This window comes from Aotus nancymaae, unplaced genomic scaffold (genome assembly GCF_030222135.1).
Source record: "Aotus nancymaae isolate 86718 unplaced genomic scaffold, 86718_ANA_hifiasm-v0.15.2.pri h1tg000028l, whole genome shotgun sequence".
NCBI classification, from domain to species: domain Eukaryota; kingdom Metazoa; phylum Chordata; class Mammalia; order Primates; family Aotidae; genus Aotus; species Aotus nancymaae.
This window is the reverse complement of record NW_026988441.1, coordinates 36,086,573-36,100,088: the sequence shown is the minus strand read 5'-3', so window position 1 is coordinate 36,100,088 and position 13,516 is coordinate 36,086,573. Positions and strand designations below refer to the sequence as shown.

At 44.8% G+C, this 13,516-nt stretch overlaps 1 protein-coding gene across 2 annotated transcripts in view; it reads left to right on the top strand.

Moving 5' to 3' along the window:
• The first annotated feature begins 1,119 nt into the window (after nucleotides 1–1,119).
• HNRNPM (heterogeneous nuclear ribonucleoprotein M) overlaps nucleotides 1,120–13,516 on the top strand; it is a 42,301-nt gene continuing 29,904 nt past the window's right edge. The window contains exons 1-2 of one of the 2 annotated variants that reach the window (XM_021676852.2): nucleotides 1,120–1,252; nucleotides 11,043–11,212. In XM_021676852.2, coding sequence (XP_021532527.1) covers nucleotides 1,140–1,252; nucleotides 11,043–11,212 — 283 coding nt within the window. In that variant the 5' untranslated portion in view covers nucleotides 1,120–1,139. The remainder of the gene's footprint in view (nucleotides 1,253–11,042; nucleotides 11,213–13,516) is intronic. The other variant, XM_021676848.2, reaches the window with a different exon arrangement.

The window sequence follows — 13,516 nt, the reverse complement described above, 5'->3', positions numbered from 1 at the left end:
AAAAAATTAGCCAAGTGGCGTACACCTGCAATCCCAGCTACTTGAGAGGCTAAGGGGGGAGGATTGATTTAGCCCAGGAGTTCAACGTTGCAGTGTTATCATTTACAATGGTAGATTGAAATATTATTATTATTATTATTTGAGATGGAGTTTTGCTCTTGTTGCCCAGGCTGGAGTGCAATGGTGCGATCTTGGTTCACCACAACCTCCGCCTCCCGGGTTCAAGCGATTCTCCTTCCTCAGCCTCCCGAGTAGCTGGGATTACAGGAGCCTGCCACCAAACCCAACTAATTTTTGTATTTTTAGTAGAGACGGGGTTTCTCTATGTTGGCCAGGCTGGTCTGGAACTCTTGACCTCAGGTAATCCATCCGCCTCGGCCTCCCAAAGTGCTGGAATTACAGGCGTGAGCCACCGCACCTGGCCCCCTTATTAGTGAATTTTAACAGTTTTCTGTTTTTTCCGGCCGAACTGTTTTAATTATAATGAGAATTACGGATAATACTCCGATTATTTGTGGACATACATACTCTTGATTATTCCATTCTGTTCCGTTGTTGCCGACAAAGTTCGCCCTGGAGAACCGCGCAACTGCGTTACAAAAAAAATAAATTACACAAAAAGACACAATTAAAAAAAAATTTAATGCAATTAATTCAAGATTTTTCTTTTTAAAATTTTTAAAGCAATTAATTCAAGAAAAAAGACACAATGTTTTAAGAAAGTTTCCAAATGTGTGCTGGGCCGCGGGTTGGACAAGCTTGATCTAAAACTTTCAGGAATCACTAGACAGAATCATTGCTTCCCCTCCTCTGCTCCAGCTCTGGTTACAGAAAGCTGAGACTGACTAGGCCTAGGTGTCTGTGGGGTGGGGAGATGCCTCTTCTACTGGACTCCGAGGACGCGCAGCCGGCACAGCCAGCCAGTGCCTAACACAAGCGTTAACTCGAGAACGAAGGAATTAACAGCTGTCGATCTGCGCTTGCGCGCGGCGGGGGCGTGGACCGGGGCGGGAGGGGCGAAGGAGGGAGCCGGCAGTGGCGCGCGCGGGTGTTACTGGTCGCGTCGGGTCACGTGGGCACGTAGGCGCTACGCGGCGCAGCCCGCTCGCTCACACACACAAAGCCCAGACGCGGAGAAAATGGCGGCAGGGGTCGAAGCGGCGGCCGAGGTGGCGGCGACGGAGATCAAAATGGAGGAGGAGAGCGGCGCGGCCGGCGTGCCGAGCGGCAACGGGGCTCCGGGCCCTAAGGGGTGAGTATTCCACGGTCCCTTACCCCTGGTAGGGCTTCTTCTCCGTGGCCGGGAGCCGGCGGCGGCTCCGTTAGGTCTGTTGGCGGCCTAGCCCCGGCGCGTCCTCGGCCCCGGCTGTTCCCGCACCGCCTGCCCGGGTGGCGGCGGCCAGGTCCGTGAGAGGGGAGCCGGGGGAGCCTCCAGAATCGTTCCCTACTCCGGGCCTCGAGCCTCGACTCCCTCAGTCTCTCCAGGCCGGGACCAACCCCGTCGCCGAGGCCTCAGGCCCAGCCGCTGCGCACGGGGGTTGATGGCGCGGGCCCCTGAGCCGGAGAGCCCCCGTGTCCGAGGCTGGCCCGGCCGCTTCCCTGGAGGGTGACCTTGGGTACCGGGTTTCACCCCCAATCTCCTCTCCGCCCAGGATCTGAGTTTCCCGATCCGTAATGCAGGGGAGAGGGAGTGCGCGCCCGGGGCCTCGCGCGCCGTCAGCCCGAGTCAACGGTAACCGAGTCGGGGAGGCTTCAGGAGGGCCGCGAGGCCGGCTCGGGGTCTCGCCTCCTGCTTCTTCTCAGTCCCCGCGCGCCCACCCTCCTCCCCACCCGACGGGAAGTGCCTCCCTCGGAACCGCCCCTCGCCCCACACTCTGGCCCCGGCTCAAGTCCTCCGCCGCTTCCCGCGCCTCCTCTCCGGGTGCGCCGCAGGCATTAGCGGAGAGATGGGATCTGCTGCTCAGCGTTCACCCTCAGAAGCGGACAGACGCGAAGTCGGGGGAAGAATCCCCTTCTTCCGGTATTTCTGGGGAAGCTGTTCTGTCATAAGGCGGTTTCATTTACTTGCAGGCTCCATCAGGTTTTTGAGACCTGCTCAGGCTCTTTAACTTCCTGGCTTTTAAAAGTTTCCATCAAGGAGGAAGCGTCGACTTGTGCCCCTGTGAAACTCACTTATTCTGATTACAGCCACTTAGAGAAAGAGAGAGACTGTTTTTGGCTGCAAGATCGGAGGGCCGGGAAGGAAGAGGAAGCCTGGGTACACATTGGATTTCCCACACATTTATTTTATTGTGGCAAAATTGACATAACGTAGAGTTTGGCATTTTAACTATTTTTAAGCGTGCCTTTCAGTGGCATTGAGTACGCTGACTCAGTGCTGTGCTGTAACCAACTCTATTTCATGTCCAGAACTTTTTTTTTTTTTTTTTTGGAGACTGAGTCTCGCTCTGTTGCCCAGGCTGGAGTGCAGTGGCGAAATCTTGGCTCACTGTAACTCCTGCCTCCTGAGTTCGAGCGATTCTCCTGCCTCAGCCTCCCTAGTAGCTGGGACCACAGGCATGTGCCACCACGCCGGGCTCATTTTTGTATTTTTAGTAGAGTCGGGGTTTCACCATGTTGGCCAGGTTGGTCTCGAACTCCTGACCACCCGCTTCGGCTTCCCAAAGTGCTGGAATTACAGGCGTGAGCCACGGTGCCTGGCCTCCTCTCCAGAACTTTTTCGTCATCGGAAACAGAAACTGTAGCTATTAAACACTAACTCCGTTTTCTTTCCTGTTTGTGATTTTGTCTTCCCTCATATTTTAATGTATGAAACTTAGTTTATGGAGATTAAAAGTGAATGTGGTTGAACATTTATATATGTAGTTTTATTTTTGAGACAGGGTCTCACTTTGTTGCCCAAGATGGGATGCAGTGGCGCGATCACAGGTCACTGTACCTTGGAACTCCCGGGTTCAAGCGATCGTCCTAACTCAACCTCCCAAGTAGCTGGGATAACAGGCACAGCACCACCACGCCCGGCTAATTTTTTTTCTTTTTTTTCTTTTTTGTGGAGACAAGGTCTCTGTGTTTCCCAGGCGGGTCTGAAACTCTTGGGTTCAAGCCATCCTCCTGCCTCGCCTTCCAAAGTTCTGAGATTACAGCTGTGAGCTACTGCGCCCTGTGTAGTTGAGCGCTTAAGAGCGTTCATTAGTGCTAGCTATATTGTTAGATAATAAATTTGGAGAAAATTCCAGATTCTTTTTCTCCTTAGGTAGGGAGAAATAAAATAACATGGTTACTGGCCCTTAGAAATGAAGAGAAAAGCTTCCTCTATCTTCAACACTTTACTATTGAAAACTCTGGGAAGGGATGTGTTAATTTTGACTTTAATCAGCATCTATCTAGGGAAGCCCGGTAGGATTTCTGAGGGTGGTATTTGGAGGGCTTGAAGATAAATTTATTTACAGTATGCAGGAGGGAGTGCTGGTAGAACCTTGCTAGATGAGAGTGTAAATTTGTTATAGTTTAGCATCTCGGGTGCATTTCTCAAATGTTCTATTTTCCCCTGTCCATTTTCAAATAGTCATTTTGTGACTGAGTCATTTTACAAATAGATGTGAACTGTTGGAACCTGAAAGTTTTAGAGTAAAATAGCCCTTGTTGGAAAGAGCTTCAAAATCTCAAAGTTTAGTACTGACTTCATAGAGGATAAGAAGCTGGCATCACTTGGATATTTTTCACAGGGCTTGTGGAAAACTTTTTTTGTCATTGCAAGTCTTTTTATTTATTTATTTATTTATTTATTTTATTACAAGTCTTAACCAGGAAAGCTCTTTACAAGCCCATGCCCAGAATAGGGAGACAATTAACATATTTATAGTAAGGTAATTATGCTGTGATAGAAGTTAGTGGAGTTGCTTGATAGGGAGAATGGAGGAGGTGACCACCCCCACCAACCTGCTGGGGGCGGACCTGTTCCTCCATGACAGGAAGACTTGTGGAAGTGGTGAAGAAGAAGATGGTTGGGGAGAGGCAGAGAAGAGAGTATCTAAAGACCAGAGATTTGAGTCTGTGCTTTATTAAGAACTGAAGTTGTGCTGGGTGTAGTGGCTCACACCTGTAATCCCAGCACTTTGGGAGGCTGAGGTGAGAGGACTATTTGAGTTCAGGAGTTCAGTACCATCCTGGGCAACATGGTGAAACCCTAGCTCTACCAAACAAAAAAACACTGAAATTGTTATAGCGTTTAAGGTTGGATCACTGGTCGCCCGCTGATGGGCAATGAATTCAGATTTTTATCTTGAAAACCTTTGAGAGACAGGAGGAAAATAGAAACTTGATTCTTTGGATTTCTGTCTCTACCAGTTGTGGAGTGTGCAGTAGACAAAAACACAGTGAACTAGCAAGCTTGGTCTGGGACCCCAGGTTGGAAATCTTGTTTTGCTGTTCTCTTCTGGTTGTGAGAAGAAGATTTGCTTGCTTTTGATGAGAAATCTGTTCTATTTAAAGTCAGTCAAGATTCAGAGTTATGGTATAGTCAGGAGAAAATACATTCATTTTAGGGGAATATATAAGTTAAAAAAATTTTTTTTAAATGTTGTACCATATATAAAAACAATGACTTAACCTGTTCCCCTTCCTAATTTTATGGGTAAATCAGCAACAGATGGATTGGTTATTTTAAAAACAAAAATTTATATTCCTGAGGAGGTACTGTTAGAGTTAACTACATTTTACAATCCAGAAAACTTTGGAGCTGGGCGCTGTGGCTCACGCCTGTAATCCCAGCTCTTTGGGAGGCTGAGGTGGGCAGATCAGGAGGTCAAGAGATTGAGACCATTCTCGCCAACATGATGAAACCCGTTTCTACTAAAAAACACAAAAATTAGCTGGGCATTATGGTGTGCACCTGTAGTCCCAGCTACTCGGGAGGCTGAGGCAGAAGAATTGCTTGAACCTGGGAGTCGGAGGTTACAGTGAGCCAAGATAAAGAAAACTTTGGTTTTACACAATTAAGCAAACCCAGGTTCAGAAACTTGACCTAAAGACTCCAGGGGAAGCCATCTTGACTCCCAGGCAGCTTGCTGCTTTCGTAATAGTACCTTGGTAACCACTCAGTAAACAGTCATTTGAATTGTTTTACTTAATCAGATTCTCTATACAATACATCCGAGTGTTTGCTGTGCTTTAAAAAGTGATTGTATATTTGGTAAAAAGGATTTTGGAGGCACATCAGATAGTGAGCTCAAGATTAGAAGACAGGGTTTTGGATTATTTGAATGCCTGCTGCCAGGGCTTTGCTTTCCCTCTGCCCTTTGATTTTATTTTGGTTAGGGAAAGACATGCTAGTCTGCAAAGATTAGCTTGCTTGTTTTTTTGGGAGGGGCGGTTCTCCAGTGGGCTTCCCATTACCATATTTTGCAGTCATAGGGTTAAAAGCTGAATTGTCCCTAGGTTTTCTCAGCCTTGGCTCTGGTTGGCTTGTTTTAAAGCCTGAACAGTAGAAGACTAGAAGTGAATCAGTCCCCCTTTCTACCCTCCTCAATAAAATTATTGGTAGAAAAATATATCATTGCCTCAGTTACTGTGTGCCAAGAGTCTCTTTTAAAGCTGTAAGTGTGTAGGTAGTAACCTCCATGGGACCGAGGTGACTGTAGGTCCTAGCCACATGCAGTACTCCCCTAGTTAAGCTGTTTTTTGTTATACCATTCTTTGTGGATTGTCACAGTGTCCCTGTGAGCTACCATGGATACAGGTTGTGCTGGTTTTGCTGGTAAAGCACTAGAGGTGGAAAGAGCTTGAGTCATGTGGATAAGTGGTGGACTTGGAGCTGGGATAGTGCTATGGATAGTGCTCTCCACACCTTAAATGCATTAGAGGAGCGCAGGATTTCTGTGAGGAATCACTTTATATAAGGGATGGTTCTCATGTGGCCAGAGGGGTCCTTTTTGCTCAGGAGATGTGATCAGTTTCAGGGTATTGAGATTGCTGTTTCAAACTGCACACCCTTCCCTTGATGTAGAAACTCAAAAGTAGTGAGTGTTATGCACAGGAACTGCATGGAGACATAGGGTAGGAAGTCACTATTTGGTAGTCTTTTGTAGATTAGGCACTCAATCTTTTTATTTTATTTATTTTTTTGAGATGGAGTTTCACTCTTGTTGCCCAGGCTGGAGTGCAATGGCGCGATCTCGGCTTGCTGCAACCTCTGCCTCCCAGATTCAAGCTGTTCTCCTGCCTCAGCCTCCCAAGTAGCTGGGATTACAGGTGTCCGCCACCATGACCAGCTAATTTTTGTATTTTTAGTAGAGATGGGGTTTCACCGTGTTGGCCAGGCTGGTCTTGAACTCCTGACCTCAGGTGATGAACCCACCTTGGTCTCTTTGGGGTTACAGGCATGAGCCACCACACCTGGCCAAAAGTTTACTTAAAAAAAAAAAAACTGAGTGTTTTTTGGTATATATATGGACTGGAGAAGAATATTCCTCTAATTTTATCCTGAAGATAGTGAGAAAATAGGATTGGGCATGTTAAAAAAAGAGCTTTTCAGGACATCGCTCTTATACTATCACGTGATCTAAACTTGAATATGTTGTTTGTTTGTTTGTTTTAAAATAGAGTTACTCTGTTACCAGGCTGCAGTGTCGTGGTGCAATCATGGTTCATGGTACCCTTGACCTCCTGGGGCCAGACTGTCTTTCTCCTGCATAGCTGGGACCACAGTGGTGCCTGGCTAATTTTCTGTATTTTTTTTTCCCCCCATAGAGACACGGTTTTGCCATGTTACCCAGGCTGGTCTCAGACTCCTGGACTCAAGCACTCAACTCACCTCAGCCTCCCAAACTACTGGGACTACAGGCATGAGCCACCATGGCTAGTCTGCTTGAATATGAGTCTTGAATGATACTTCTTTTTGAGGGTTGTTCTCTACAAGCCTGTCAAGAATTGAGTTGGTGGTGGTAGATTTCCAAAAAGGTCAATTTTTTAAAAGCTGGAAGTGACAAGAGGTAGTTCTAACCTCTTTTATTGAGGAAACCTCTCAGAGGAAATGATTAGCTAGAGAAGGGTTTGTTTACAGAGGTGCTGTGCCCATTAAGCATGATGAGAGCTGCTTTCTCAATGGTGAGTCATGTGATGTGGATTAACCCCAAACCAAATGCTCAGCTTATGTGGTTAGATTGGGTAGTTTATTCGTAGCCATAGTATGCACCTGTGGAATATAGGTTAGCTACTTTGTTACCTGCTTTGGCTGTAATTAGTTATTTATACATTTTGTAGCTTATAGGTAAGCAGTCTGTGAAAACAGACTGGGAATATTCGTCGTGGACTCTGTCAATTTTTATTTTTATTTTTTGAGATGGAGTCTTGCTCTGTCCAGGCTGGAGTGCAGTGGCACAATCTTGGCTCACTGCAACCTCTGCCTCCTGGGTTCAAGTGATTCCCCTGCCTTAGCCTCCTGAATAGCTGGGACAATAGGTGTGCACCACCATGCCCAGCTAATTTTTTATATTTTTGTGGAGATGGGGTTTTACCATGTTGGCCAGGCTGGTCTCATACTCCTGACCTCGTGATCCACACACGTTGACCTTCCAAAGAGCTGTGTTATAGGTGTGAGCCACTGCGCCTGGCCCAGAATGTTTTTTATTGTAAATCTTAAAGTATTTGAGACTTCAAAGTAACAATGTTAAAATTCATTTCCATCTGTGAATCCTGTAGTGGACCACGATGTGTTGATTGTATTACATTTTATGAGTTTTTCTAACACTTTCATGATCGTTTTCCAGGAAAGAGTAGGAGATGCATTGGCAGATGTATTCTGTTTGGTGGACTTTGGTGAAAGACTTTCTTTGTAGTAGTCAAGTGGCCTGGGTAACAGTTGTAAGTCTCCTGTGGAATCTACTTTGTGGTGTGAAACCAGTCTTGTGGACTCAGGTAGATTACGTTCTAGGCATCTGGGGATTGGAGTGGCCATAACATCACCTTATCACCCAGCCTGTGGGAAAGGAAGCCTATCGATTGGTATTGGTTTAGTTGAGATCACAGAGGAAGCTGCTTTCCTTGGTTTTATTTTTTATTTTTCGAGACGGAGTTTCACTCTTGTTGCCCAGGTTGGAGTGCAATGGCACGATCTCGGCTCACCGCAATCTCCGCCTCCCGGGTTCAAGAGATTCTTCTGCCTCAGCCTCCCAAGTAGCTGAGATTATAGGCATGCACCACCACGCTTGACTAATTTTTTGTATTTTTAGTAGAAATGGGGTTTCACCATGTTGGCCAGGCTGATCTTGAACCCCTGACCTTGTGATCCGCCTGCCTCAGCCTTCCAAAGTGCTGGGATTACAGACTTCAGCCACCACGCCTAGCCTTTCTCCTTGGTTTTATTACCTTGTGTTGAGTTGGGTGTAGCTCACACCAGTGATACCCTTCCTGGAATACCACTTGGCACTCTTGTGTTTGGGGACTACAAAAAGTTAATGACTTTAAAATTTTTCCAAGTAAATACGTTGTTATTTATTTTTGAGACAGGGCTCTGTCTACCAGGCTGGAGTGCAGTGGTGCAATCATAGCTCACTGCAACCTTGAACTCCTGGCCTTGAGCCATCCTCCCACTACAGGTGCACGACACCACACACAGCTAATTATTATTTTTTAAAATAAAAACAGGGTCTTAATGTGTCAAACTCCTAGGCCTAAGTGATTCTACTGCCTTGACTCCTGACCTAATGATCCACCAGCCTCGGCCTCCCAGAATGCTGAGATTATAGGCATGAGCCACCACACCTGCCTCAAGTAAATACTTTTTTTTTTTTTTTTTGAGACAGAGTCTCATTCTGTCACCCAGCCAGAGTACAATGGCACAATTTCTGTTCACTGCAGCCTCCGTCCCCTGGGTTCAAGCAGTTCTCCTGCCTCAGCCTCCTGAGTAGCTGGGATTACAGTCTCGTGCCACCACCCCTAGCTAATTTTTGCATTTTTAGTAGAGATGGGGTTTTACCATGTTGGCCAGGTTGGTCCTGAACTCCTGACCTTAAGTGATCTGCCCTCCTCAGCCTCCCAAAGTGCTGTGATTATGGGTGGGAGCCACTGCGCCCAGCCTCAAATATACATTTAAAAACTCCTCCAGGTACTATCTGGTATGTAGGCACTACCTTTCTTTTACAAAAGAAAGTTACATCCCAGAATAAAAATTAGCCATTTAGTTAAAGATACTTTTATAAATCATGAATACCGTAGTCTTGGCTTTTTGTTTTTTTTCCAGTTTTGTCATGGATCACAAACTCTGTAGTAGAGCTTGTGGTCTGGGAGTCACTGGATTCTCACTGGCGGGACACATAGGGCTCAGGAAGCAGAAAGTACAAGGCTCAGTTGCTTGAGAAACTTGGGGCAGTTTCTGGCTCCTCACTTATTCCTAGACAGCTCTCATCCGTGCCTCTCTGTAGTCAGAGGGGGTGCACTTGAGCTGGCAGCTGAGGGAAGAGCCCTGTCAGCCACTGCACAGGCTTCCAAGCCTGATGGCTGCTGCCTAAAGATGGCTGGTATCACAGTGTGGTGGCACATAACACACAAAGGTAGAGTATGACTGGGAAGACCATGCTGGAAAAGCAGCCACCCTTCTTTGCCAAAGGTGGGATTGTTTGCTTGCTGTCTTCCACCTTTCAGGGTTGCTCAGACTTGAGTTGCTCAGCTTCTAAGTAGTATGGTTGTATAGGAATAGTTTCTTTGCCACCTTTTTGGAAAAAGTGGTTAAAATATACATAAAATAGACCATTTTAAACCTTAAGTGTACAGTGAAGTATGGTGTTTTGCAACAATCACCTCTGCCCATTCCTAGAATTTTTATTCTCATCCCAAATGAAATTCTCTGCTCAGTTTTTAATAACTTCCCATTTCCACCTCCCGCTAGGTCCTGGTAACCTCTGTTCTACTTTCTGTGTATGGATTTGCTTATTATAGGTATTTAATAAGTGGAATCGTATGATATTTGGCCTCCAGTGATGGGCTTATTTCACTGAGCATAGTGTCCTCAAGGTTTGTGCATGTTGTAGCCTGTGTCAGGATTTCCTTCCTTTTTGTGCTGAATAATATCCCATTGCATGGATATTCCATGTTTTGTTTATTCTATTCATCTATCGGTGGACACTTGGGTTGTTTCTTCCTTTAGGTTTGTATGAATAATGCTTCTATGAGCGTTGGCATATGTGTATGAGTCTCTGCTTCTAATTCTTTTGGGTATATATACCTAGCAGTGGATTTTCTGGGTCATATAGTAATTCTGTGTTTAATTTTGAGTGACCACTTGTTTCCCATGGCGGCTGCATCATTTTATGGCTCCTTTCCCCTTTTTTTTTTAATAATAACATTGTGAAAGACACTTATTTGTCAAGCTAAAATTGGTGGGACCTATATGCACTACCTCATATTTCTATTCCATGAAGTCTTGGGAATCATCTTTCTCTTTTCCTGTTTCTGTCCTGGAATTAACACACCTTGGCCGGGAGTTGGCCTCCCATTGTCTCTGTTACTGTCCATAGGAGTATTTGTAAGTGCAGGAAAGTGTACTTTTCCTTGGGAAGACTTTCTGCCCTGTGATGCACTTTAGTTTGAATGTCTTAATTTCAAAACCAACATTACTCTTGTCTTTGCTTTTTTTGAGACGGTCTCCCTCTGTCACCCCGGGCTGGAGTGCAGTAGGGTGATGATAGTGCACTGCAGCCTCGAACTCCTGAGTTTAAGTGATCCTCCCACCTCGCCCTCCCTACTAGCTGGGACTACAAGTGCACCACCACACCTGGCTAAGTTTTATTTTATTTTGTTTTTGTAGAGACAAGGTATTGCTGTGTTGCCTGGGCTAATCTTGAACTCCTGGCCTCAAATGATTCCCCCCTTTTTGGCTTCCCAAAGTGCTAGGGTTACAGGTCTGAACCACCGCATCTGACCAGTAGTAGTCTCGTGTCATATGTAACTTTATGTGGAATTGTAAACCTGGCAGATGAAATAATTATCTTTCATATTGTGCTGACATACAAACTCTTTACCTTTTTTTTCCTCTCTCTCGAATTTAGTGAAGGAGAACGACCTGCTCAGAATGAGAAGAGGAAGGAGAAAAACATAAAAAGAGGAGGCAATCGCTTTGAGCCATATGCCAATCCAACTAAAAGATACAGAGCCTTCATTACAAACATACCTTTTGATGTGAAGTGGCAGTCACTTAAAGACCTGGTTAAAGAAAAAGGTAATGGTACTGGTGGTTGAATAGGGTAAGAAGGTTGGTGTGTCATCTTCTCTGTGGCTAATTCCTTGGTTATTTTTGGTCAGTGGAAGTGGCTCTGGGTAGAGCATGTTCTTTCCAGGCTTAAGAGTGAAGCCCCCTTATCTCACCCCAGTTTTTTTTTGTTGTTGTTTTTTGTTTGTTTGTTTGTTTTCTTTTTTCTGGTCATGCCCCTGTGTGTTAAACCGGATGGTTTGTATGGTCCTTTGGCCTACAGATGATTTTACTGGCTTAGTATGGTTAATAGGGCTTGAATTAGGCTTCAGGGGATCCTTTTTCTGTTGAAATTTTTTGCATTTTGCACGTTAGGTGGGAGAGGTTTTTCTTTTCTTTCTTCTTCTTTTTTTTTTTTTTTTTTTTTTTTAAGCTGCTTAAGTTTCACAGGAAGATAGCTTGTTTAAAATTTTGTAGGTGTCTTCCTGGGATTAAAATTTGGTAGCCGGACCTTATCCTTCTCAGATTCCAAACTATAAAACATTATCTTCTATTTTAACTGTTAGGCTTTTTCCCCTCTGGGGAAAAAATAGAGTAGAGCTCAAAATAAGGTATCTGCTTTGTAATGCGGTGCCTTAGGATGTGCATTGTCATAACCTAGGTGACACTTTCCAGCGGGGAGGCAGGGGAAGCAACCAAGCTCTGCTGCCACCAGGAGGCCTGAGGAGGCCTGCCTCTGGTCCTCACTCCCGTGCACACTGCAGTGTCCTCTTTCTCTCTCCTCTTTCCCTCCTGTGCTGCTGTTGTCTTCCTTTCTTTCCTGATTTCTTGGCCCTGCTGGTGGCATTTAGGACTAAAGAGGCTGCTTAACCCTGGTTTAGGCAACACCGTGGTAGAGAACAATTTGTATATTGCCTTGAGGCACCGCCACCCACCCACCCTGACCTAGACTCATACTACCCTTCACGGAGTCTTTGCATGACTGAAAGGTATTGGTTTTCTGGAGCATTCATTATGAAAAGAGATGTGAGCTTGATTTGTCAAATGATTTAACATTTCAGTGACAGAGATGCCCCATGGATAGGCCATTTTGGTATGTGTACTGGTGCTCCCTGCATTGGGTTTGGAAATTATGAATGGCACTGCCATCATTGTCCCATCACTTATTTTGACCATGTCATGCAAGAAGCACTAGGCACTGTGAAACTCTCCGTACAGTAACGCGTGCTGCTCCCACATGGTATTTCTCCAGATAACACAGATGGAAAAACGTTTTGGTGTGCGATTGATGTTCCTGCCTTGATCAGCCAAATCATTCCTGCCAATGCTCCTAGGGCAAGAGTGAAGTTTCTTCTTTTTGTCTGAAGGGCGTGTCATGCTGCATCCCAGATGCAGTGTTCTTGGTTTTTGGGACTGCTGCTTCAATATAAGCTTAGAATTTCTGTACAGTACAGTTGGGCCTCATTCGAATTAGCTTTTGGAATAACCTCCAAATTTGTGTTCTCGTGATTTGGTTGAACTGCTGAATTGCTATTTCCATTGATAATAAGGTATAGTAGTTCCAAGAACCAGGAATGTGGCTTTGAAAATGCAATTGTTAGAATTTTGTAAGAGATTGCAGGCCAAATTATTTTTTCATTTTTAGGAGTGTGTGAACCAGTTTTGGGACATGATGGATAAAGTAGGTGACATTTTTACTGCTTTACCATTCAGTAATTTGGTTTGGGAAACCTTAAAGCTGGTAGCAGCAGCAGCCATGGTGTTTCTGGATGTAGAAGCAGTTCACCTTAATTCACTATTTTGCACCCTTAAGTGTGGAGCCAGCCTGGTGGTTGATTCGGATACTTCCAAACTGGTTCTCATATTCCCCTGGCATACTGCTATGAATGCCTGGGCTCAGCCCTCTCAGTGTATTTTTGGTGGTGTAATTCAGAATTACAGGTGTGCAGTAAATCAGTTATTTTTAATGAGCCTTAAAATGTTCTTGTTTAGAGCTCCCCTGTACTGGCTAAATTAATTACTTTGCTGTTTAAATTATTAGCAGTATAGGATTGTGGGTAAAGTGACTCATAAGAGAAAGGTAATCTTTTTATGGTAATGCTTATATTCAGTCTGTGAAGTCTAAAGAAATTTACTGTGTTTACATACATATGACTTCTTAAGAAATACTCTTTTTATTATGTGTTTTTAAAAGTACATTTTTTATTCCTGTTTTGGCATACAAAAAATGTTTAAGTGGTTAGTTTAATCTGAATATTTATTTGAACTCTGTTGCCAATAAGTTCTAAGTTTTTTGAAGACTTAATACACAGGAAGAACTGGCAGATTGAGGCA